Source organism: Haplochromis burtoni, unplaced genomic scaffold, assembly GCF_018398535.1.
Source record: "Haplochromis burtoni strain Fernald_Lab_line unplaced genomic scaffold, NCSU_Asbu1 Contig_198, whole genome shotgun sequence".
NCBI classification, from domain to species: domain Eukaryota; kingdom Metazoa; phylum Chordata; class Actinopteri; order Cichliformes; family Cichlidae; genus Haplochromis; species Haplochromis burtoni.
In genome coordinates this window covers 1164292-1188654 of record NW_024582559.1, presented here as the reverse complement: position 1 = coordinate 1188654, position 24363 = coordinate 1164292, and the positions used below count along the sequence as shown (strand labels likewise).

Below are 24363 nucleotides of genomic sequence, written 5' to 3'. Positions count from 1 at the left end.
TTTTTTTTAGTGGAAGACTTTCTGCTTTTATTATGAAGGAACCCATTTCCGCTTTATTGTCAGCTTCACTGATTCCCCACTATTTATCTCAAATCTCTTATATATATATAACTCGAATCGTTCTTATAAAATCGTTTTAGAACTTCATTGTATAAAATTGTCCAAAACTGAATTTCTTCAAATATAATATTATTTTCACAGACGTACCGGAAGTCGTTTCCATGTTTTGTCTTTCTGCGTAACTTGACAGCGGAGGCTAAGAAAGTGACGTTGCAGGATAAACAAACGGATGAGGAGAGGGGGGCTGGTGTGTCGTGACATTTTTGCAAAATATTACGAATAATGCAGTCTTCCAAGAGGAGTGAGAGTGACTGGCAGGGGCTAGTCAGCGAGGTAAGTGAGGGGGAGAGACCGTAAACAGCTGCAGACACTGACCGGTTTTATAGATGTTTCCCGGTGTCCATATGGAAACGAGCCTCTGTCTCTTAGCTTTCATACACCTGGACGTTCATTAATACACGCACGAGCTCAACGTTTTTTGACACCGGTGGGCTCTTCATTGATGGCTTCTGCTAGCTATTCCGTTAAGCTGATAGCATACGACTGTGTTGGTGCAAATACACCAACCCACCCCTATATGATGATGCTACTGTCTACAGATAGGGTAGACCCACCTGTGGGCTCGCGTTTAACCTGTTAAGAGTATTACCGAGTAAGCTATTTGTATATATATGAAGGTAAGCGTGTGTGTATTTTGGCGCTAACGCAGTAATTTAAGCTTGTAGGCTAATTTAATTAGCACTATATGCCGCAAATATCGAATAACCTGCACCTTTATAACATTTGACAGACCATAGAAATAAGAAAATAATTAGCATTTAACGCAGTAATGAAAAAAATATGTTTGTTTGTTTTGATTTATTTTACTGTAACTGAAAGACATGGCAAGCACTGAACTTAACAAAACTACTCCAGCACACCGTGCTGCATGATAGGAGCTGCTATTTGGTTATAAGCTGGTCTGACTGCTATCGGTCTCCACTGTTCATTATTGTGGGCCTTATCTGTACGTCAAACACTTCACTCCAGTGTGTTTTTCCACCTGTGGGAAACAGGTTAGGGTTGGTTTTGTTTGCACAATTAATGTAACCGTTCCCATCACAGAATAAGATGAACATAAAGATACATGATAAAACCAAGAACAAGCTTGATACAGATGTTACATGTCCAGCTGTGGTCCCTGAAATAAACATTACTGCCAATTCAGTCAGCAGTAATATATCTCATAGCACCATGGCTCTCGTGCATTGTTTGCTCAAGTTCTTGGTGTGTAAGCGGAAGTTGGAGAGTAAGAAGGAAGCCCTCCTCATCCTGTCCAAAGAGCTGGACACCTGTCAGCAGGAAAGAGACCAGTACAAGCTGATGGCCAACCAGCTGAGAGAACGCCACCAGGGACTCAAGAAGAAGTACAGGGAACTCATTGTGAGTGGTTCAGCCTTCAAGGTGGTACTTTTTTGTGACCACCCTTTAGCATGAAGTATTTTACAGCCATGAGCAAAATGAATCGACAGTCCGCTCCAAGATGTTGAAATTCATTTTCACGCTTGTGGTATTTTTTGTCATGTTAACAGGATCATAACTTTGCTTAATTTTGCAGATCCTGATCTGATTTTGTCTTTATGTATTTTCTAGATTTCTTGAAGGAATATCCATTTTTTGTGTAATTCTGATTGTTTCTCTATTCAAGCCCACCCCAAAAAAAGAAAATATTTTAAATTTTTTGGCAGCAGCTAAACGTAGATATTCAGTTTTCCTTTTGCACGCTGCTACAGTTTATAGTATTTGCTGTATTATTGCAGCTGATGATAGAAGTCTTTTTTTCATGTTCCAGGATGGTGACCCCTCTTTGCCACCTGAAAAACGCAATCAAGTAAGTTTTAATTTTATTAATACATATGCTAATAGGTACAGTTAAATGAGGTAATGTCTATTAAAAATGTGTGTAATTCATAAACAGTTAATCCAGTGCTTATGTTAAATTCACAGCTTGGTTGTTTATTTGAAATTCTTCGTGCTGGCATACAGAGGCCATTTCTTTTGTGCTGCAGGATAAATATCAGGGTGTAGGTTAATCAGACTCCTCTCTCTCCTTATTGAATGCACTTAAGTAGGTGAGAATCCCAGACTATTGTTGTTCTAGGGTGGGTGTGTCTTCTACAAGTCCTGAGGCCTGCACTATGAAGCAGGATTTTGTCTTTTCCAGGTAACTTCCTGGTTAAACCTGACTTTTCTGTACTGCAAAGGTGGCTCACTCCTTATCAGTGTACATCGCCATGGTAACATATGCTGTGAACCTAACCTGCTATGGAGCAGGATGTTTCCCAGATTAGAGATCAGCAGGCATGAAATCCTCATCTACTGACTGCTCAGTTTTCTGGAAAATAGTGGCACTATCCATGGGACCTCTGTGCACGGGACAGAAGGACAGAATAGGAGCATCTAAAGTTTTTTTTAATGGCATCTGGAGTCTTTGTCTTTCCTTGATCAACATCAGTGATAAATCTGGATTCTTAGATGCAACTTTGTTCCATGATTTGTTTTCTGTTAGCTTCACTTCCACCACCACCACTAGATCTATAGCTGAGAAAATAAAAAGTGAAACTGCCCTCTAAACTTAATGATAGAGTCGTAATATTGACAAGTTTGTTAATATAGAGAGTTTGCATCTTCAAATAGCCTAAACTTTATTAATATTGTAAGCCTTTTCCTGTCTTACTGCCCAAAGCTCTGAAAGTGCTCACACATTCATTCAACACTAAACTGCTGTACAGTGCTTTTCCTGCCATGCTGCTGTGTTATCTGAGGCACTTGTGTTGGTTTTAGTCTGTATTATGTTTTTTTTTAACCTCTTCATATTTTTTGTACAGTATAGTTTTATTTTCCTATGCAAGATGACCTACTCTGATGCCAGTAAACCCATCGATAATTGCTATTTCTAAATGTTGCCAATGCCAACCCTTTCATGTGAACGCGCAGGGGAAACCTTGGATTAACTTAGTGCCTTGATAGCCAGCTTTGTGTGACTGCTTATCCTGACTGCCAGTGTTAGGTTAAGTGAATCCAGATAACAGAAAGATGTTCTGCTGAACTTGCTTTGTAACATAGGGCCCTGCATGACTCTGTCTTATTGTGCTTTCAGGGACAGGGTGACACTGAACAGTTGCTGGTTGAATAGCACTACAAAATACAATGAAATAGTAACAAAACACCCATGAAATGAAAAATGAAAATACTAATGTGTACACTAGATGGCACTAAATAATTGTCTCTTTCATTAGAACAGGATTGTGGACTGGCTTTGTTTTTATCTCTGAAATTTTGTGGATGTTAAAATAGGCATTTTTTTTTCTTGAGTTGAAGAAGGAAAATGTTTGATGCTGATTAAATGTGATTTCCTGGGGTATTTGAACCTTGTCTGGCCTGGCACAAGCTGTTGTGCATTCACTCTTCTCCTCCTCCTGCTCCGCAGGTGAACCTGGCTCAGCTGCTGAGGGACTCAAGGGAACGAACAAAACAGCTTGCCGAGGAGGTGAAGGAGCTCACTCAGAGGCTTGCAGAGGCCCAGGGGGATAACAAGGTGAAGTAACCGGGGGTACTCGCACAAACGTACATGGAGATTAACTATTTAAGAGAAGTAAAAAGTTGAACTTCTCTTTTCTGCAGCTCCTGAGGATGACCATTACTCGACAGAGGCTGGGGGATGAAGAGGTCGGGGTGCGTCACTTCCCCGCCCATGAGCGTGAGGATCTGGTTTGCAAGCTAGAGAGAGCTGGGCTACAGGTGGATATATTTCTTACCTCAAAGCACTTTGATATGGTTGGCAATTAATCCTTCATTTTCAGGTCCATTTCTTCTTTTGTGGAATATTCCTTAGGATGTTGCTACAGGATTAAGGAAAAGGAGGGAACTCCGTCCAGGGACATGTCATTTACAAATTTAATCCAAAAGAAAGACTGTTTTTAAAAAAAAAGTCTAAATCACTACCTAGGACGTTAATTATTGTTAAAGTCCTAAGATCGCTTTGTAACATATTAGCAGTTGCACAGTACTGTCAAATAATACAAATAAAAGCATTTTCTATGTGGGGTGGTGGAGCTTGGTTTGAGCTGTTTAACCATGTGCTTAAAGTTCTGACGTATAACTCCATCAGTAATTTCCATCCACTGTTCACTTTTCCTGTCATAGGGAGTGCTCCAGTGACACTGACGATTGATGGAATAGTGAAACATGTTTGTAGTTTCCACATTTAGCAGGAACTTTTTTGTTGCATATCTTACAAAGCCTTGTGCTTAGTTGGAGATTATTGAAGTAGCTCCCTTTTTAAGCACTAAATCGCTCCAACATATACTTGGTCTTATGTCATTTTTTTTTTATCACATGAAACTTTATGCCGGTGTTGTTGCTGATGACATGATATGGCACAGCTCTAGTTATCCCTGTCACTTCACAACAATGATCTAGGTTTGAATCTTTTGTCCATTCAGGGTTTGAAAATGTGTGTTTCATTAGGTAAATGGATGTAGGATGAACAGGGTGAGTGTAAATGGCAATTGAGTCCAGTAGTAAGTGATTCAGTAGTGACAATTTCTATTGAAAACCAGTAACTGGTGCAGATTGTAACTACTTTAGAGTGTTCTTTTCTGCTTTTCATAGTCTTGGTTGATCGGGTATTGTCGTAACCCTGATGGACGGGCGGTTGATGTAGACATGCAAGTTATTGAATTTGATAACTTGAGGATGAAGCAATGTAGGAATTTTAAATCTATGCCATCGGTGTATCTACTCCATGACCTCGGCTCAAGGTCAGGAGTCAAAGGTCAAGTGTTCATTACACTCATTGAAAGGTTAAGTTGTCCTACGGTTTATGTAGAGAACAATGTAGTGATTTGTATCATTTTTAACTACATATTAATAAGACTGATTTATCTAATTATTAAGTTTCTAAAGAAACCTGACGTTTCTGGAACTGTTCGTTTCTAGTCAGGGCCTCATGACAGACATTTATTATAGATTTCCTCAGTAGACGTAAGCTCAGTAATTCATTCAGTTTGTTTAAAACTTTCCATAGTGAATCACACTTTTTGTTTGGAAATACACTCGGTGCATTACTGTCCATGTGCTTTGAATTTCATTTCAGAGTAGAACATTTTATTATTGGCAGAATCCTCTCTGCACATTAAACACAGTAAATGTATTAGACTGATAAACAATACTTCCTCCTCTTTGAAACCCGCAGTGGAGCCACTTAACTGTTATCTACTAGAGTGGAAGCTGCTCACTTTAAAACAGCAGGGGAGATCCTGAGTTGCTGAATGCTAAAAACAGTGTATGCAGCCTCAGCAAACTCTACTTTAATGAGCAAAAGCTTTGAAATATCCATCACGTGAACGTTTCCGTGGCTTCCCTCACAAACAGTTCTGCCTGCATGCCTTTTTCTAGATGGAGGAGATGGAGAACAACATGAAAGCACTGACAGACGAGCTCCAGGACGTGAAGGCTGAACGCACTGTGTTCAGAGAGAAGGCGGAGCGACTAAATATGGAGCTGAATCATATTTTGGGGAACCACGAGGCTCGCATCATTGATGTGGACGCCCTGTGCATGGAAAACAAGTGAGTTAGAGATGTGCCAGACAGAAGTGTCATCATTTGACACTTTTTAAAATACATTTTTCAGTCTCAATACTATCTTCTAAAACATCAAAACTATTTAAATACCAAACTTCGAATTTACCTAATAAACGTAATTAGTGTAAACCAACTAAAAGGTATGTTAAATCTTGAAAGTAGACATCTTTGACTTCAGTATTAACTTCATAAACTCCTGGCATTTTCTCAGCTACCTTTCATCATCACCTTTTTCAGCAGTCTTGAAGGAGTTCTCACACGCTGAGCACCTCCTGGCTGTTCTTCCTTACTCTGTGGTGCATCTCATCCAAAAACCTTTTCAACGGTGGTTAGGTTTGGATGTCCGTGGATGCCAGGTGTTCCTGATTCTGAACACCATCCTTTTTTTGAGAGGGGCTTTAATGTTCCCCTATTGTGCAATAATAATAGAAGTCAGAAATTGCTGCAGGATGAATTCTGAGTAAATCATCATCAGTGTCACTAGCAGATGTCCTCACAGTATCACACCATCTTCGCCATAACTAACAATGAGAGACACGTGCATGTCCATTTCTTGTTTCTTAGATGATAAAGGTGTGATTTGCACAGTGTCCTCCAAACAGCTCCTGCTGAGATGTTTGGTTCCTGTGAAACTTGAGGGCTCTAATCTGAAGTGCCAATGATTGACTTCTGAGGCTGTAATCCTGATAAACTTCTCTCTTGGTCTTCCTGTCTGGAGGCAATTGTCATGAAAGACAGTTGATAGGTTTTGAGATGGCACTTGGGGAAACTGAATGAACTGACTGACCTCCTTTTTTTGAAATAATATAAACTTGTTTCTCTCTTTATTTAGATGGCCATTTCTCGTTGCTTAACTAAGCAGTACTGGACATGTTCTTCCTTACTGTACATGCGCTTCAGTGTTTTTACCCACGTCTTATGTGGTAGTCATGTTTAATCGGGGTGTACATTAGCTAACGAAAGATCAAAAAGGCATGGAAGAAGAGAATGCTTGGTTTCATTTCCATATGAATGCATTTTTTATGTTGTAACTTCTGTGTTCTACATGGCAGAGGGTGAGCTAAATGACAAACAGCAAGACAAACATAAACAAGAGTCATTCACGTTACCAAATGCTCTTTTTGACACTGCCTCCTGCTCACAGTGCACAGCGATCATACATGTAATGTGGAACTCCTCTGTCTGTCATGTGTGTTTTGACTTTGCTGGGTGTCTTTCTAATCATTGTTCCTGTAGGTATTTACATGACCGTTTAAATCAACTGCAAGAGGAGGTGAACCTGCTGAAGTCAAACATCATGAAGTACAAGGTACAGATTGAATGCTGCTGTTAAAATGTGACACAGACATTGCCTGACTCAGTGCATGTAATTTCTTTACATGTGTATGGTTTTGTGAACGTTCTTAATGCAAAGGAAGTGGCTTTTTACTAAAATGTTGTGAATCAGCAGGGTGAGCTTTATTCTCTTGTTTTTCTGTCCCTGCAGACAGCCCTGGAGAGGAGGAAAAACTCCAGCACATATGGGAAATCAAATAACAGTCCTCTTACTGGAGTCCTCTCAGCCAAACAAGGTGAAAACACAACCTGTTCAGCTCACTTTGAGTTCTTTAAACTCAGACATAAATAGATGTAGTATTAGCTGATCTGGAAACTGCAGAAAGGCACTAATGCGAATGTTCTCAGGCCAAATAAACTCTACAACTGATGGCGTGTCTTGAGTATAACAACCACTTCCTTTGTTTCTGCCCGTGTCTCAATGGATTATTTAATAACTTCTCTTTTTGCCGATCCTCCGAGCCACTGCCGGACACCAGCTGGGTTACTAATTGTATTCTGAGTGGTAAAGAGCACCACTGGCAGGGAAATGAGCCTGCCATGATGACTGACAGTTGCTGGCAGAAGCAGCACAGTGGGCTCTGGAGTTAAAGTTAGGAGAGTGTCACCTAGAAGACATCTGTTTCTAACTCTCCATCTCTGTCTTACTCTTATCATGCTGTGTTCCCTGTCTCTTGTTATATCACCCTGCTTTCTTTGTTATCTATTTTTAACTTTTGTGTAAGTTTTATTGGGGGATTATTGGCATTTCTCTTCCCTCCATTTGTGGCTCTCTGTCCCTTTCTCTTCCCATCCTGATTTGTTCCCCCTTTCCCTCCTTTTTAGTTCAAGAGATGCTTCTGGAAGAGCAGGGCTGCAGTCTACCAGCCACGCCTCAGTCCATCTCCGACCTCAAGTCTCTCGCCACTGCTCTCCTGGAGACGATCCATGAGAAGAATTTGGTCATCCAGCACCAGAGACACAGCAACAGGTATTAAGAGTTCCTGCTTTGCTGCTGATGGCATCATGATGGTAACATTTTACCTTTAACCCCCTAACACAGTTACATTGTTTGTCTAGCTGTTACAAGAATTCTCCTCCTATAAAGCAAACACTGGAATATGACATAAGTGTGCGCACACACACACACACTGACCCTTCTTCTCACCTGGCCTGCAGGATCTTGGGAAATAGAGTTGCAGATTTGGAAAGGAAGCTGAAGACCTTGGAGGTTTCAGGATTATGGAGTCTTCCAGGTGGGTCTTTGAACACCTAAGCTGTTCCACCATCAAACCTTTTATGAATCCATTAAAAACTAAAAGTAGTTTGGCAGTGTTTATTTTGAGACACTTTTGTGCTTTTGGAAAAATGATCACATATGATGAGTAAAACTAATGAATCATATTAATGTATCGTTTGAAGACTACCGCTGAGAACATGTAATCTTTCCCACATCATTAGAAAACATAAATGTGTGTGTGTGTGTAGCCAATAAAACATTAAGATAAGCAAAAGATCAGACGTTGGCTGGTGTCAGATAGCTTTGTCTTTGCTCTGCTCTGCCTTGAAGACCAGCATCCCGGCATCGCCTTTTCACTCTTGACAATGAGACTGGTGTTATGTTTGTAACATTTAATGATGCTGCCAGCTGAGGACCTGCGAGGCGTCTGTTTCTCAAACTCGAGACTCTGATGTCTTCTTGCTCAGTTGTGCACTGGGCCTCCCACTTCTCTTTCTGCTCTGGTTAGAGCCAGTTTGCTCTGTTCTTTGAAGAGAAGTGCACACTGTTGTACTTCATTTTTATTTAATTTTTTGGGGGATTTTTCCTCATGGAATATCTTTCACGTCTAAGAACAAGAAAACTGAAAAACTGGAAAGTTGACTTGTTTTTTCTGTCTGTTTAAATCCACACAGGCTGAAACTCCAGACACGCGACTACTTAAACTTTAAGCTAATCAGCTAAAACAGCTTTTAATAATCTTCTGTTACTATTATAGTCATCATCTACTACATAGATATTCCATTAAAAACAAGAAAAAGATAACGATGACTATAAAGTTATTTTGATTTAAACAAATTAGGACCTCTTTTATTTTAAAGGTCTATGTAAAATCTCCTAAAATCATGGATACAGTATTGTAGTGCATCTATATAATAAATATGATTTTCAATTTAAGTTAAAATCATTTAATAATTGTCTCAGTGTTGTCCATCTGATGCATTTAAAGGTTGTTTAAATGACCTGGAGATCTTTGCTGGGATCGTTCTAGCTGGCCTGCTGGTTTAAATTCATTTCCTCTCCTGTCTTTTTCATTAATGAGCTTTTCTGTTCATAACACTGTGCCTTTCTCTCCTCTCTGGCTGCGTCTCAGGCTTGACCTACCACGTATCTGTGGGAATTGGGAGTATGTATTCCTTCTGCCCCACTTAGTTCATCCATGCCCTCCACTATGTCATGCCAGGACAAATCTGGGCAGACGCCCAGAAAACATGTCACCTCATGCCCACCGTTTACAATGTGTTGACTCCATTGACCACCAGCTCATGTGTCTGTTCATGATACCGCTGACTGAATCAGGCCGACGGAGTGCCACACACTGATGCTCTCGGTCCAGTGGACCTGTCTTAAATTTTACTCACGAGAGAAACCAAAACAAAAAAGCACTTTGTTTGAGTGATGCAGTTGGGCTTCTTTTAAGGGCAGCACAGTACTGTTGAGTAGTAGTAGTAGAAGGATTCGAGGCTCTCATAATACAGATGAGTTTTTGCACCACTTTTTAACCCTTGATCCTATATTTGTATTTGAAATTGAAGTATAAAAAAATGCTGTATCGGCTGTCAGATTTTCCTCAAAGACACAGCTGGTGACTTTTCCTGTCCTGTAAAGACGTCCGACTCTCAGTAGAGCAAAACCAGTCCAAAAATATAAAACTATTTACCAAACGTAATCGAAAAACATTTGCGGCCTGAAACAAGGGGACCGTGCTTGCTCACTTAGAAAGCAGTTCCCCTTTATCTCCACTGGAGGGAGATGTTGTGCCGTCTATGAAGCAGACTGAACGGTGGAGGGGCTGCGGCTGGATGGAGGTGCCCTGTCATGAGACCGTCATTCTCTCCGCCATAAAACTGACAAGCATCCATTACTGAAAATGATTGCCCACATTACAAACACATTTAGGGGAATGTGCCGTTATTAGGGAATTTGTAGACGAGGGCCCAGAGTGCCTGACGACCACGCTGTCCACCACAGTTAGGGAGACAGAGATATAGAGAGAGATGTGAGCGTCTGTGGCCTTGATGCGAGATGAAGTTGGGCTGATTGATATTAAAGGCAAACGGGATAGGATGGAGGGCCTTGGCTGCCTACCTGAGTCCCGGAAAACACTAGAGGTGACTACATTGTCTACGGATGAGAGAGAGCCAAAAACAATAACAGTGACATCGATGCGGTGAGTCAGATAAAGTTGTGATTGATAGCTTCCCCCACCCCAGTCCTCCAGTTCAGCGCCCCCACCTCCTGTGCTGAATGAGTGTGAGCTGAAATGTAACACTGCGAGTGAAAACCTGTCAGAGTGCATCAGAGATTGAAAAGACAGAGGTGGATACAGAATGCACCCTGTTTTGGTCAACTGACAGACTTTTTCCAGTTAAGAGGAAGGCATTTCCTGTCAATGTCGAGCTAGACAGCACTGCATAGTGTAAGCTCCTGTGACTAGCTGACAGCTATGTACACTTCTCCCGTTTGTGATAGTCTTTAATATCCAGTATGATCTGGTGTCACATAATATGGAATAGTCCTTTTTTATGCGCATAAACACACATATATATTTGCGTGTTTGTTAGATGTGTTTCAAAGAGGTGTAGAGGTGGTTAGATGACGATACAGGCAGCTGTCAGTAAGGGTTCAAAGCAAACCACTGGTGCCTCCTATCTCTGAGTTCTGCACGCCTCATGGAGACACAGCTGCTGTGCTCAGTCTGGGTCTTCGTCTGCATATCCAGTAACCAGCATCGCTTTATTACTGGCTTCAAAAGGCAGTCTGGTGAAGTCTTCCTCGACTGTTCTCCTAAAAATAAATCTAAACTGTCCTAACACAATTGCAAGTTTAGATGCAGTTTCACACACTACTGGCCAGTCCTACCGATGTGATGTCGATATATTGCTCAGCATTCTAGCATCTTCCTAAATGGCACTTTTATGTCTGCCCAAAATGGCCCATATCTGCATATCTTTGGCCTTGAATGATGGCAGTGGCTCAGTGTTGGTCTGTTTGCGTAGACTCAGCTGCTGCACCACCTTATATGGATCTGATGTTACGTGTGGGATTAGATTTGACAATACTTGCCATAAAACATCATCAGGCTCAGTTTTCTGACTCGTGGGTCAAGTCTTTTTCACACAGCAGTTGTTATTAGTGCCAAAAATAGACCAGATCAAGCTCAAAGTGTATCTGGGTGAAAATATAAAAGCCTCCACAGATCGTCAGTCTGTGTTGTACTGGGTTGTTGCTGTTTGCAAGAGAATAATCACAAATGATTTGTGGAAATATTGTATTGATTTTTTATGCTTTATTTAGCAGATATTTGGCTAATCGGGCTGTTTTTAGTCAAAAACGATCATAAAATTGATCTTGGTTTTGTTTTATGACAGTTTATTATTTTTAAATATCTTAGTAGTGGCCCTATTGAAGTAACCAAAAGGAATTCAGTTTAACAGCCTAACAGCATATTAATGGCTAAACACAGTCTCACAGTTAAATAATTAGAGGAACTTTCTAGACAACATGACTTTTTTGTTTTTGCTTCTTTTGATTTACCCAGCTGGTACGACGAATTCTAACAGCCTCTCCCTCGCTCGCTGTTCCCATGTCAGTGTAAACACTGAGCATCCATAACAATATGGACTGTTTTCATAACAATATGGTGTCCGTTCACCATTCATGATTCTCATGCATTGTGTCTTCCAGCCATCCATTTTCTCGTTCTCCTGTTTGTTTTCTTGTCGCACACTTGAACGGTCGGAGACACACGCAGAGGTTCGCCTGTTCACAGGCTACGTGCGACGGCAGAGGCTGCTAACTTCCAGCCGAGTGTCTGTGCATATAGTTTTGTGTGTATACTCGTGACGTCTGGTTTATAGTGCACAGTCTCTTTTGAGTAGCATATGGTGTCAGCCTAAGAGGCGTGCAGCCATCACTAATGAAGACAGATGAGAGGGAGCTGGAGCCTCTTCCTGTGAGCACTGCAATGCATACGTGCGCCTGTGTTTGCATGCACCATCGTACATGTGCTCCATCCAATCTAACACTCCTCCACCCTCCAAAAAACCCTCTACATATCACTTGTTTGTTGTTCTCATTTGGACCAGAGAGTAACTGGGAGCGTTTTTCTCCTTGGCGCTGATGTTACAGGGACAAGAGACAGTATCACACTAAATGAGAACCTTCAGCCAGAGCTCCGTCCTACACGTGTCACGTCTCAGCCAAACATGCAGCCCAGAGTGCATCCACCCAAAGGTGAGTGTGTAATTGCGAGTGACTGGCTTCTCCAGTCAATGATAAGAACTCCTACCGCTAATGGCGTAAACACTGCAATTAGGCATTGCATGCTAAACACTCCTTTCTACCTTCCGTGTTTAACCCAAGTCCTTTCCCTTCCCGCCTCCACTTCTCCCTGCTCCTCATTGGTGCAAGATGCCCAAATGCCATGGCATTTTGGAAATGTGAGGCAAATTCTCGCCCACTGACATTCAGAAACTTCTGCCATGTTCTCTTTGAAAGAGGGTGGGGGGATCAGGGTGGGAGGACTATAAATATGGATGCCACTTCAAGTAATGTTGCTTTCTTCTTGCGTGTTTTTGCGTGTCTGTGTGTGCGTGGGGGTGGGGGGACTCTATGTGTGCAGTCTTTAACCTTTTTGCCTGCACATCCACAAATATGGGTCAGTAATCCCCAAAGTGAGAGCATATTTTGGCGAAGAAGCAGAACTAAGCTGTTGCTATTGCTGAGATGCAGGGCGTCACACTTGTCTTGCGTCCCCTTGTCTGGGGCACCGCTGCTATATTTAGCCTGTTGCCATGGAAGCACTTCAGTCACATAAGTAATTGAAATAAGTTTCTACATTGACACTGTGATCCAACTCTGAGAGAGGAAAGTTTTTCTAGCAGAATCAATACGGGCTTTTTCATTTGTGGCTGCTGTTTCGTTTTTTTCATGCATTTTAAACTCTTGTCTAATGCAATTTTTGTTATATCGTTTCGTGTGTGTGGTTTTTGGGTTGGTTTTTTTATTACTGTTATCAGTTATGACAATAATTATTGTCTCTAGCTACTCATTAGAAAGTTTTCCTTTTTTTCTTTTTCTTTAAAAAACTTTTTTGGCTCCAGCTTCAGATCAAGTGAGCGATTAAAATGACCAGTCATCTCATCTTCCTTTTCCCAGTTCTTTTAGACGACAGAAGTTCACATGAATCATCTTGGGAGTGCCACACCGCTGGCGCTGACCTTGGCACAGATGGTGTCAGCAGGGAAGACGCACCTGCACTGCACAGCAGCCTGGAGACTCTTGACAGGGTGGAGACGAATGGGATTGACAGAAGGGGGGGGGAGCTGGTGACCCTTACAGAAGATGCAGGCGTAGAGCTGGAGGAGGGGCGGAGCCCTGTGGAAGAGGCAGGGCATGAGATAGAAGGAGTTGATGATGATGAAGAGCTGGGTTCCACGGTGGAGGAAGGAGAGGAAGCAGCTCTGGCGCTGGATGTCCCACAAACTGAATCAGACCTTCGGTGGCTTTCAATTAAACAAGCTTCTGTCAGTCATTCGGAGGTGGGTCAGCGGCCCTGTGAATCCCAGAACAGTGAGTCCGATAATGTACCTGAACATGAAGAAGCCTCTGTGTCAGCTCCAGAGAGCCAGGCTGCAGAGGTGTCGAGTACAAGAGAGTGGGACGTTCAGTGTCCCTCTGCACAGAGTGACTCCTGTCATAGTGACAACTTGGCATGATCCAACCGAGAAGCTTATTTAAATCCTCGTCCTTGTCGTCGTTATTGATGATTGCATTAATCATCCACTGTTGCATTCCCACAACACAGCCAGTGCTCACGAGCTGTCTTCTCCACCGCTTTAGTCAATAAAAGAGAGAGAAAGCACTTTTTCAGCCACCACTGACAAAGCTCGAAGTGCACTTTGTATCCAGACAAGCTTGTTGCTGCACAGGAACAGAAAATCTTCAAATCGATGGAGTTGCAAACTTCATGCCCTGCAGGAAGAATTTAGCTAGGAAAATAACAAATATGGCAACATGCGTTCCTATGCCCCATATTTCCTTCTTCCTTTCCCCTGCGATAAGATAATCCCACTTGTTTGCTTTCTTCTTCCTAAGGGATGTCAATAAACTGAATGCTGCATTTTTTGTCACTCTTAGATGAGTTCAAATTCTCATACCAAAACTTGTAATGAATGTGTACATAATTGTGAATTATTTAATCTTAATACCGGAGATTCTATTGATGTCTGTTCAGCATTATGGGTGAATCTTATTAATGAGTCCATTTTTATTTTTCCATATTTAACAGTTGATTTTTGAACTACACTACATGTGCCTTAAATGTGGAACTCGCTGATATTTATAAATGTATAAACCTGCAGCATTGGTGGTTGTCACTTTTCTTTTCACAGATTAAGCTAATACAGACTTTCAGTCATGTGAAAAAGAAAGTTTTCATAGGAATCTGTGCACTCTCATAAATACGTACACCTCATAATTGAGTAGCTTCTAGAGCCACATTTAGCAGTAATAACTTTACATAATTATTTTTTATATGATTTTATGAGTGTCTCACAGTCTCATCATTTATTCTGTTGTAGACTTTCACGCACAGCAGAAATTCAGACCAAGCTTTAGCTTTCAGACAGATGGCCTCATATTTGACTGAGAATATTTTGGTATGCGGCGTTCATGGTTGACTGAATGACTCAAAGGTCTTCAGGTCCTGTGGCTCCAAAACAATGCTAAATCGTCGTCCCTCCACCGCCATGCTTGAAAGTTGGTATGAGGTGTTTGTGCTGATATACTGTTTGGTTTCCACTGAATGTGTTGCAGTGCAATATAGAAATATGGAAATCTCTACTTTGGTCTCATTTTTCCAAAGGAAATTGTTCCAAAAGTCTTGTGGTTTGTTGTCATGCAACTTTACAAACCTAAGCCCTGCTGCCATTCTCTTCTGAGAGCGAAGCTTTCTCCAGGCACTTCTTACAAACAAGCCATACTTCAGCTTTTTGTAATTGTATTGTTCTGAACTTTAACATTTAACCTAACTGAGGCCCGTAGAGTCTACGTTGTAGATCTTAGGTTTTTGCAGCTTTTCTGAGAATTGCCGGTTTGCCTTTCAACTGAATTTACTGGGCTGTTCTTTCCTGGGACGATGGTGGCATTATGTCAACACACGACAACGCCAGAGCAGCAAACTGTCCAAACTTCTCCTTTTATAGAGGTGCTCACATCTGCTGATGATCAGCTATTCAAGTGCATTTAATTAGCAGCACCTGGCTGCTATTTCCCTGACAATGCCAGTGGAAGTAGCAAGTGTGTACTTGGTTTTTCCACTTGGCCGTATCTTTATTGGTCCTTTATATCCTGCAGACACACACACACATCAAAAGTAGAACTTATTATTTTAAAAAGAAAGAAAAATGTTTATTTTATGTGGGCGGTAAACAGCGAGACCCAAACCATTAAAATAGTTGAACTAGTTAGCCTAAAGTCATAAATGCAGGCTTTCTGCAAACATGATACCAAGCCTTCTGGCTCTACAGAATGAAAATAGTAGGTGGTGAAAAGTACATTTTTTGTGCCGTGATTGATGAACATCAAGCTTCTACCAAGTGTTAGTAGCACAAACACAAAGTAGACCCAACCAGCTCCTGTACAAGAATATGACTACTACAATATTCACTTATTTTGTTAAGACTTAAAAAGAACATCTGGCTTACCATCAATTGAAATGTTTGGAACGTGATGGGCTGTGTCAAAGGAGTACTTCAGCTTATCTGACAGGGCTTTTGATATATAAGCGAAAGGTTGCGAACCAGTGGTCTTGTGGGATTTAAAGTTGGATATTTGTAGCAGCTCTTAAGCTAGAAACCACCCAGGCAGAAATTTTATCTGATCAAAACTTCAGCCGACGGAGGCTGACTTTGTGAACCTGGTGTAATGGCTGTTTGAGCTTCCACACACACACACATTAAGGTTTGATAGTGATGTTCTGGACCAGAAAATGAAATTTGTTCCAACGAAGTGTTCACAAGGTTGGTGTCTCATTAATTCTAAATGGAGCAGCTTCAGTCCTTTACTGAGTGACAGATTTGAAGTGCTTAACTTGATTCTCTATTTAGAGCCTCACGTGTTCAAAGACAGTGTGATGAAGAAACATTTAGCAATTATTTATAATGATAATTTCACAGTTTCTCTGGATAAAAGCGAGAAAACGTATGAAAAAAATCAATTAAACTAAAAAATATTGATACTGGCATTAGCTATAGGTCAAAAGTGGATGCTTGTATGTCAGTAATTTATTTGCTGCATGCCTTTCTAAAATCAACATCGTCAACCATATGCACATTTTGCTCAGTGTGATTGTTGATCTTCAACATAAACAAAGTTATAAACACCAGAAGTTGTCCTGCGATATAAAGTAGATGCGCAAACACACCCGTTTTGTCTTACAGCCAAAGTCCAGAGCCCAGTGTCTATAGAGAATCAGTGGCGAGGCCTACTCTGCCTGCATGCAGGTGACAGCTGGCCTCTCCAGGCAAACGCAGCGTCAAAGCCAGAATCTATGAACTGCTTATTCTGCAGAAGGCCACTTGCTATTTTTAATCTCTGACACAAAATAGAGGCGAGGAGAGGGAAAGAATTCAAGCTAGGAAGCCGTGGTGCGCACCCAGCGTCGGCCCCATGCCAGGCAGCTGATTTGGCACACTGCAGCAGGTTTAAGTTTATAAACCAGATGGAAACTGAACTAATCAGTTTGCAAGATGATACCAGCTTGCGATTCCTTTCCTCATAAAGTCATTGACCAGTTTTTGATTGTGTGCAAGCGTGTGAATCGCTTAAGGAAATTAGTCAGCTTTGCATATGTTAGAGAAGAAGTAATGTGTTGGGAGAGGCGGGTGACTGTGGAAGAATGAGCCACATCGGGTGCTCTTGTGGGCTGACTCCATGTTGCGTGTTTTTTGGGGGAGGTTTTGTCATATTTCTAACCATGAACTTAAAACAAGATTCTGAAATATTATCAGAAACCAGGCCCATACATCTGCCATACATTTGTTTACTATATGTCTATACTGGTATAAATTATGGGCCACTAATCAAAAATAAGGTCCTTTAGAGAATTTAAAGAATATCCACCTCTCCAACACCACCTTTAGAGAGTCCAACTCCATTCCCATGACATTACTGGCCTTGCACATATGTTTACTGAGTCTGTTGGCATCTGCGACCCTCAACCTGCTGCCCCAGCATGCAACAGACTCATAGAATATTACGAGTACTCACAGATGTTAAAAGATCTCAGCCGCCTCAGAAAATACAGACGACTTTGGCCCTTCCTGTAGAGTGCAGTGGTGTTTTTAACCTAGTCCACTTTATTGTCAGTGTGTACTCTGAGGTATTTATAGTCCTCCACTATGTCCACATCGACCCCTTGGATTAAAGCAGGGGTCGCTGGTTTCCTGGTCCTCCTAAAGTCCACAATCAATTCCTTGGTCTTTGTCACGCTGAGCTGCTGATGATTCTGCTCGCACCATGAGACAAAGGAGTCCACCACAGCCCGCTACCCCATCTCATCACCCTAGCTGGTGCATTCAACCATCGCAGAGTCATCAGGAAACCTCTGAAGATGGCAGGTCTCTGTGTTGAGGGTGAAGTGGAAAGGGGAGAGAACGGTCAAACAACAAAGAACCAATTTTGAATTGTATGTTCAAGCATTTTGAAACTAGCACCTGCCATTTGTTCCCCTTTCTTTAGCTGAATCTGTGAAAAATACCAAAGGTGTTGGGGGAGCATAGGTTTTTTTTGACTCATAAAATCTGGAAAACATTTTTCAGCATGACAAAACATGTTGCCTAGTCCAGTAGAAGCATAACTGGATAGTAAAAACACATAATTGAACACTTTCAGTCATGGATTGGCCTCCCAAGAGTTCCTACCTCAACATTATTGGAGCGGTGTGGGATCATCTTCACAGAGAACAGAACAAAACGTAGCCAGCGTCCAAAGAAGAGCTTTGAATGTCCTCCAGGAACCCTCAGGAACTATTCTTGAAGATTACTAAAAGACATGAGAAGAAAGTTTGTCTCAGAGAGTTCAGGCTGTGTTGAAGAATAAAGATTGTCAAAGATTTTGATTTTGAAGCTCATTAGATTCTACAAACTCTATTTATGTTTTATACACTTCTTTTCTATGTATGTTTGTAAATGTTTTATCGCTGCACCTATTTCCTATTTCCTAGCTTTATATAAAGAAACTGTTTAATACTTGATTTTTTTGTTTTACAGTAATCTACCAAACACTGAGGTCAGTACATCCTCCAGAAATCCTGCATTAACCATGTTATGCCAGAAATACTCCAAAATGTTTTCTCAGTGAAGATGAGTTAAGTGTCGGGATCTGCTATTGAAGATAAAATACTTATCACTAAGATTAACCTTGTATGATGTTATAATATGAGTTTATACTTGCTTAGGATTCAGCAGAGATGCTGCCTCTTTATTGGTGGGTGTTTGGTCTTGTCACCAAGCTGAAAGATTAAGGCCCCCCCCCCAGAGAGCAAAAGAAAATTGCTGAGAGCTGTTGTAGCCAATCATCACCACGACAGATAAAAATGAGGCTACAGAAGTAGCCCATGCCAAAAAGTAATCTTAGCCCCTTATCTTTGACAGCGACATCCCTCACTGTATTGCGAGTAAAAAATGTGCTGAAATCACGTAGGTGTGCGTTTGCATCTGTATATTTGTGTTAAAAGATATCAAGACAAGAATAATTCCTCTGTGTGCGTATGGCCATTCTGTGATTTCTGTCTCTTTGTGCTCATCTGATACCCTTTCATGTTTAAGATGTTCAAATGCCTTGTGTAGTATTGTATATATTATATATAGGCTTGTCAGTATTAACTCGCTTTGTTCTGTTCCCTGGCCGCCCATTTATCGCACTCTGGAGCATGAAAAGTGGGAGACACTGGCCAGGTCACAGCAGTGCTCACTGGCTCTAATAAGTGTGAGCAGGGTGCCAGGTGGATGTAGGAGATTTTGACACCCCATCATCTGTGGGTCTTCTGCAACTTCGAGGGATGGGGGCGTTTGAAGTCAGCAGTTTCCAGGCCAACCATTCAGCAGGGTTAATTACTATACCAACCAGGTGCCCCCTACCAGTAATGATCAGCGCCCTTACGATCCATTCACCATTCACTCACCTTGCTTTTTTACGCTTACCTGAGTTTTATATCATGTAGTCCCTTTGAGACACTAGAGTTCACAGAGCCATGCAGGTTTGCTCTCGGGGTGCTGCAATTTGAGGACTTTCTGCTCTGTTGCTGACAAGGCTGTTAATATCTGAGACAATAGAAGAAGAAGAAACACAAGATACATGTGTCAGTCATCTTTTCTGTACTTGTTAGGATGGAGTTTCTAAAGTATCAACGGTGTACTCTGCATAATTGCACTTTTTATATGCTGTTGCTGCAATGAGTGTGTTTATTTTGTATTTGTTAAAGTGGACTGTTTATCCTTTTCTTTACCATCTGTGTTATGGCTATACTGGCTGAATTCTTATTATGACGCCCACATTAAATATTGCCCAAGTTTGATATAATGATGTCAGCATATGTGCATGTAATCCCGATGGGTCACAGCCCTGGTTTTTGCTACTGTTTAAGCTATATGATGCCAAAGAGAAGAGATGTAGTGCTTGAAAGATTAGTTGTAAAACAGCTGGTTGATCATCTGCAGAGGAAAGGTTTATTTGAAGACTTATAGTCGGGATTCAGAATTCATCGCAGTACAGAAACAACATTAGTGAAGGTCACAAATGATCTTCTTATGGCCTCTGACAGTGGACTTACTTCCTGACATCTGGTTTGTCCTGCCAGATGTTAGTGCAGTGTCCGACATGACAAGTTTGGTGGTGGGTCAGTGATGGTCTCGGGACGCATATCCATGGAAGGATGTACAGTTTTCTACAGACTAGGCAGTAGAATGATGAAATTCTTGAAGCCATTGTCACTCTACGCTGGTGCAGTGGGTCCTGGGTTCCTCCTGTTGCACAACAGTGCAGGCGTGATGAGGTGAGAGTATGCAATGCTCTGCAATGACATTCCAGGAAAACAGACTAACCTGCTGCATCATTTTTTCATTTTGATTTTTGGGCTGTCTTTGCAGGTTGATCATTTTCCTTTCCATCAAACGATGTGGCATCCCTGCATTTCTAACACATTAACCAGTCTGCATCAGTATAGATATCCAGTGTTCCTGTAATTTATCTGAGCAGTGTACGGTACTGTGCAAAAGTTTTAGGTAGGTGTGGAAAAAATGCTGTAAACAAAGAATGCTTTCAGAAATATAAATGATTGTTTATTGGCCCCAAACGTATTCTGTAGCAGGACAACAACCCCAAACATACAGTCAAGTGACCTTATATTAAAATAAAGTCTAAAGCTAAGCTAACTTGAGCAGGCTGGACCCTTGTACGTATGAAGGTCATTATCACCCAGCGCTTAAGCTGCAACATAAAAAGGAGGCTAACAGAGTTTATTGAATATGTAAGATGAAATATAAAATATATAAACCTATATAATAATGAAAAATAAAGATACATCCTCGCAAGACAACTTAGGCATTCCTTCAAGCCTTATGCTACCATCTGAACTTCTGACCTTAGAGCCCAGGCAAAGGCCAGTACCAATTACCAAAAATGGCATCAGTCATAGTAATAGAGAAGTTTCATCACAAAGTACTGTCTGCCCAACTCCTGAAAGTTCTTTGCAACCTGCAATGTATTCAGTTTCCAAATGTCTTAGTGGAAAGACTGAAACTGACAACAGTAACAACAACATGGCTCCCGGGACCCTGCTGGGAAGCAAGGAAAGCAAACTCTGAATGTTGGAGGCACGAGAACTTGTGGACAGCCGATAAGCAAAAAGGCCACACGGAGGGTCAGCACGTAGTCACACCATACAGTCAGATCTCTATTAAGATAGGAGATGGTGGGCCAGTGTGATAAGAGCTGACAGGACCTGCTGATGTGATAACAGTGATGGGGCACCAGCTGCAGATGTCACTGTCCCTAACCAACAGGGGAATTGGACTGAACTTTTTCTGGATGAGAGCGAGGTAGTCCTCAATTATGCTCAGATTTCATAGAACTTTGGTAATTACAGGATACTGCTAATGCAGAAACATTTTCATATTTAATGGTACAGTGGGTCATTTGTTTAGTATATTTAAAAGAGACAAAAAAATAATGCTGTATTGATTATTTTTGCTTCCTTATCTCAAGCCTCTTAACACTCAAAAACAACACAAAAGTTAAGGATATATTAAACAACTCACCTCTGTATCGCTGTCATTGGTCAGAAGTGACTCATCGACTTCTGTTGGGTTCCTCTCACAAGGTTTTATAGCTTCCTCCACAGTAAATGGACATAGACACATATTAACAGCAGAATTAAATAGTGGACTGACAGGGTACGCTCACTACAGCAGCCAAATCAGAAACAAGGCTATAGGACTGTTTTTAAAGCTTTACACTCCCTGGAGCACAATAGCCTCATTAATCGCAAAACTGGGGAGGTTTGGATCCACCAAGAATCCTGGGATATGACCATCTGGCCAAACTGAGTAACCAAGCAAGAAGGGCCCCTGCAGAGATGGCAGAATGTGCCAGAAGGAGAACCATCGCAGCAGCACTCCATCAGTCAGGTTTTTATGAAGCTAGACCGAAAGAAGGAAACTTGCATGAAGGACTTCTGATAGTCTGCCTGGAGTTTACCACAGTGTGGCCATTTTAAAAGTGAAATGAGGAGCAATGCCTAATATTTGCCAGACATAGTTGTCATTGTACTGAGGGGGGGTAAGGGGGTGCTTCTCAGCAGCGGGGACAAGGGGGGGCCAGTCTACGCTGAAGGGAGAGTGAATGCTGCCAAAGCTTGCAGCCAAGACAACACTGGGTTGGAGTCGTGAAGCCAAGACACTTGTCCTTGGCATCAGGACAAGCGTCTGACTGTCCTTAAAGCCCAGACTTAATCCTCCATACAAAATGGCATCCAGTGTGATGAAGCTTGACAGCATCTTCCAGAAAGAATGAGATAGCCTGCCCAAATCGAGGTGTACAAAGCCTGCATAGACCTAAGAGTCTCTTCACCGAGTCCTGCATGACAATGATATAACAGCTCCTTCTGTATTGTAAGCCCTGTGGTTTAAAAAAGACGGAACAACCAGCAGCTTCCTTCAAGTTTGTCTTAACTTTTCACTTTCGAATGAGCTGGACTTGTTTTCCCACTCCACTTCTCCGTCATGCATCCTCACTACTTCGTTACATCCTCCTCATTCCCACAACCTGCAGCGTGCTTACATAGATTCCTGCTCATTTGTAGACATCAAAACCCGAATCATTTTTTCAGTTTGTAATTGCCTAAATAAGTGACTTTCGCAGTTAAGCTAATTCTATATACAGCATTCTGAATGTTTGGGAAATGATTAGCATATTTCCCTGCAACGCCAGCTGCCTACGTGCTAAGCACACTGAATTTACCGTTGTTCAGTATTTCAAAACGCCTGATCCTTATGATATTTCATTGGTTGCCACGAGGCTTGTTAAAACTTCTTGTTAATACGGTATTGGTTTATTATGCAAAGCCACAAACTGCTTTGAAGTATGTGTAGCTAACATGGATACACGCTGATAAGATGGAAATACATGACCTAAGTAGCACAGCAAGTTCAAGTTAACTTAAATATTACAGAATTATTACTTATACTACAAATTACTCAGGCTAATTCACTGTGCCCCTCTCTCAAACTAAAAAAAAAGGAATCATAAAACAACTACAATGTCATTTTGCATCTCTCTGCAGTTTTGTTTTGTGTGTCTGTGATAATTTGCCATCTCTTTGTGCTGGCTTTGCATAACTTTGTAGTCTTTTGTTGTCATTTTCTGTCTCTTTTTAGCTGCACTGTCTCTTCAGGTTGGGCTTCCCACTGTGTATTTCTTTTGTAGTACAGTTGTGCATCCACCTCTTTGTAGCTGCTTTAGCTTTGAGTCTCTTTGTGGTCATTCTGTGCTTCAGGTTCTGAAATGTTACTTTAGGTGATATAAAGGAAAGTTTCAACAAAAGTCCTGGATTTGATTTGGATTGAAGCGAGATATGTTAGCATTCACTTAAAACAAAGGCTGATGAGGACCTCATGACCCCTGTGATCCCTGGCGCTGGCCATCCTTTCTCCATATTTTCTATCCTAGACAGATTTAAGATACTGCCTGGCTATGTTGATTTGCCCCCCATCCATGCTCTCACTGCCAGATATGTTTGCCAGAGCTATTTCATACACAATTGCACTGATATTTAATAGCCTGTGAAAGAGAGGCAGACAGCAAGGTAGAAAATTGCCCAGTATTTTAAATTATCCTTAACTTTTATACCAATATTACTTTATAGCTGTAGCGTTGACTTCTCTTTAACCATCACCATCAATCCATCAGCTATAAGCAATGAACCATCTGCTATTATACAGCTTGTTAGCAAAGTCCAGGCTGAGTAATTACCTGTGTCAAAAGCGATGATTGTCTTCTGCGACGGATTATTCATCACTTTATAACTGCAGAGACTGAAAGAGGGATTTTGAAGTCATTCTAACAGAGCCTGCGAGTATTTTCCACAGTTGTCTGCTTAATTCACACAGACACACACATACAGCATGAATTATTGATAAGAGCCCTCAAACTTATTGGGTTAGTTTTAGACAAGTGGTACATGTGTATGAAACTGAAGATAATAATTAGGCTAATGCACCCATTAATGAAAAACTGAGTGCATGACAATACATATCCTGATGGAGGCAGCCAAAAAAGGGTTTTCAAAGAGTGTTAATTAAGAGGGCTTTAAATGGATACGAGGACCCTGCGATGGACCGGCGACCTGTGAAGGGTGGATGGATGAATGAATGGATCCACTCACCTCTTTTCAATCTAGATGTGTTTATACACCACTCTAAATTTAGTCATTAGTTATTATTAACTTCTGGAACTCTTCCACATTGAGTCGTTTGTCCTGTCTCCCTCCCCTCACCTCCAACTAGTCAGGGCAGATGGCTG

At 41.4% G+C, this 24363-nt stretch overlaps 1 protein-coding gene and 1 long non-coding RNA gene across 4 annotated transcripts; one reads left to right on the top strand and one right to left on the bottom strand.

The window, feature by feature from the left end:
- Positions 1-84: 84 nt before the first annotated feature.
- ccdc149a (coiled-coil domain containing 149a) lies at positions 85-14643 on the top strand. Of its 3 annotated transcripts, XM_042226128.1 has the most exons (13): positions 87-393; positions 1321-1482; positions 1892-1930; positions 3530-3637; positions 3724-3840; positions 5500-5672; positions 6924-6996; positions 7174-7258; positions 7848-7992; positions 8181-8257; positions 9374-9406; positions 12412-12516; positions 13441-14643. In XM_042226128.1, exons 1-13 carry the CDS (start codon positions 343-345, stop codon positions 13998-14000), a joined length of 1728 nt encoding a protein of 575 aa, XP_042082062.1. In that variant the 5' UTR covers positions 87-342; the 3' UTR covers positions 14001-14643. The 3 variants fall into 3 exon arrangements, with proteins under 3 accessions (XP_042082064.1, XP_042082062.1, XP_042082063.1); XM_042226129.1 differs by lacking the exon at positions 9374-9406 and having other exon boundaries at positions 95-393; XM_042226130.1 differs by lacking the exons at positions 9374-9406; positions 12412-12516 and having other exon boundaries at positions 85-393.
- A 1025-nt stretch (positions 14644-15668) lies between these two features.
- Positions 15669-20578, bottom strand: LOC102309045. Its single transcript, XR_316605.3, has 4 exons — positions 20117-20578; positions 19488-19607; positions 18207-18327; positions 15669-17907 (listed from the first exon to the last, which is right to left on the bottom strand). It is a non-coding gene; the product is annotated as an uncharacterized LOC102309045 (long non-coding RNA).
- Positions 20579-24363: the final 3785 nt, after the last annotated feature.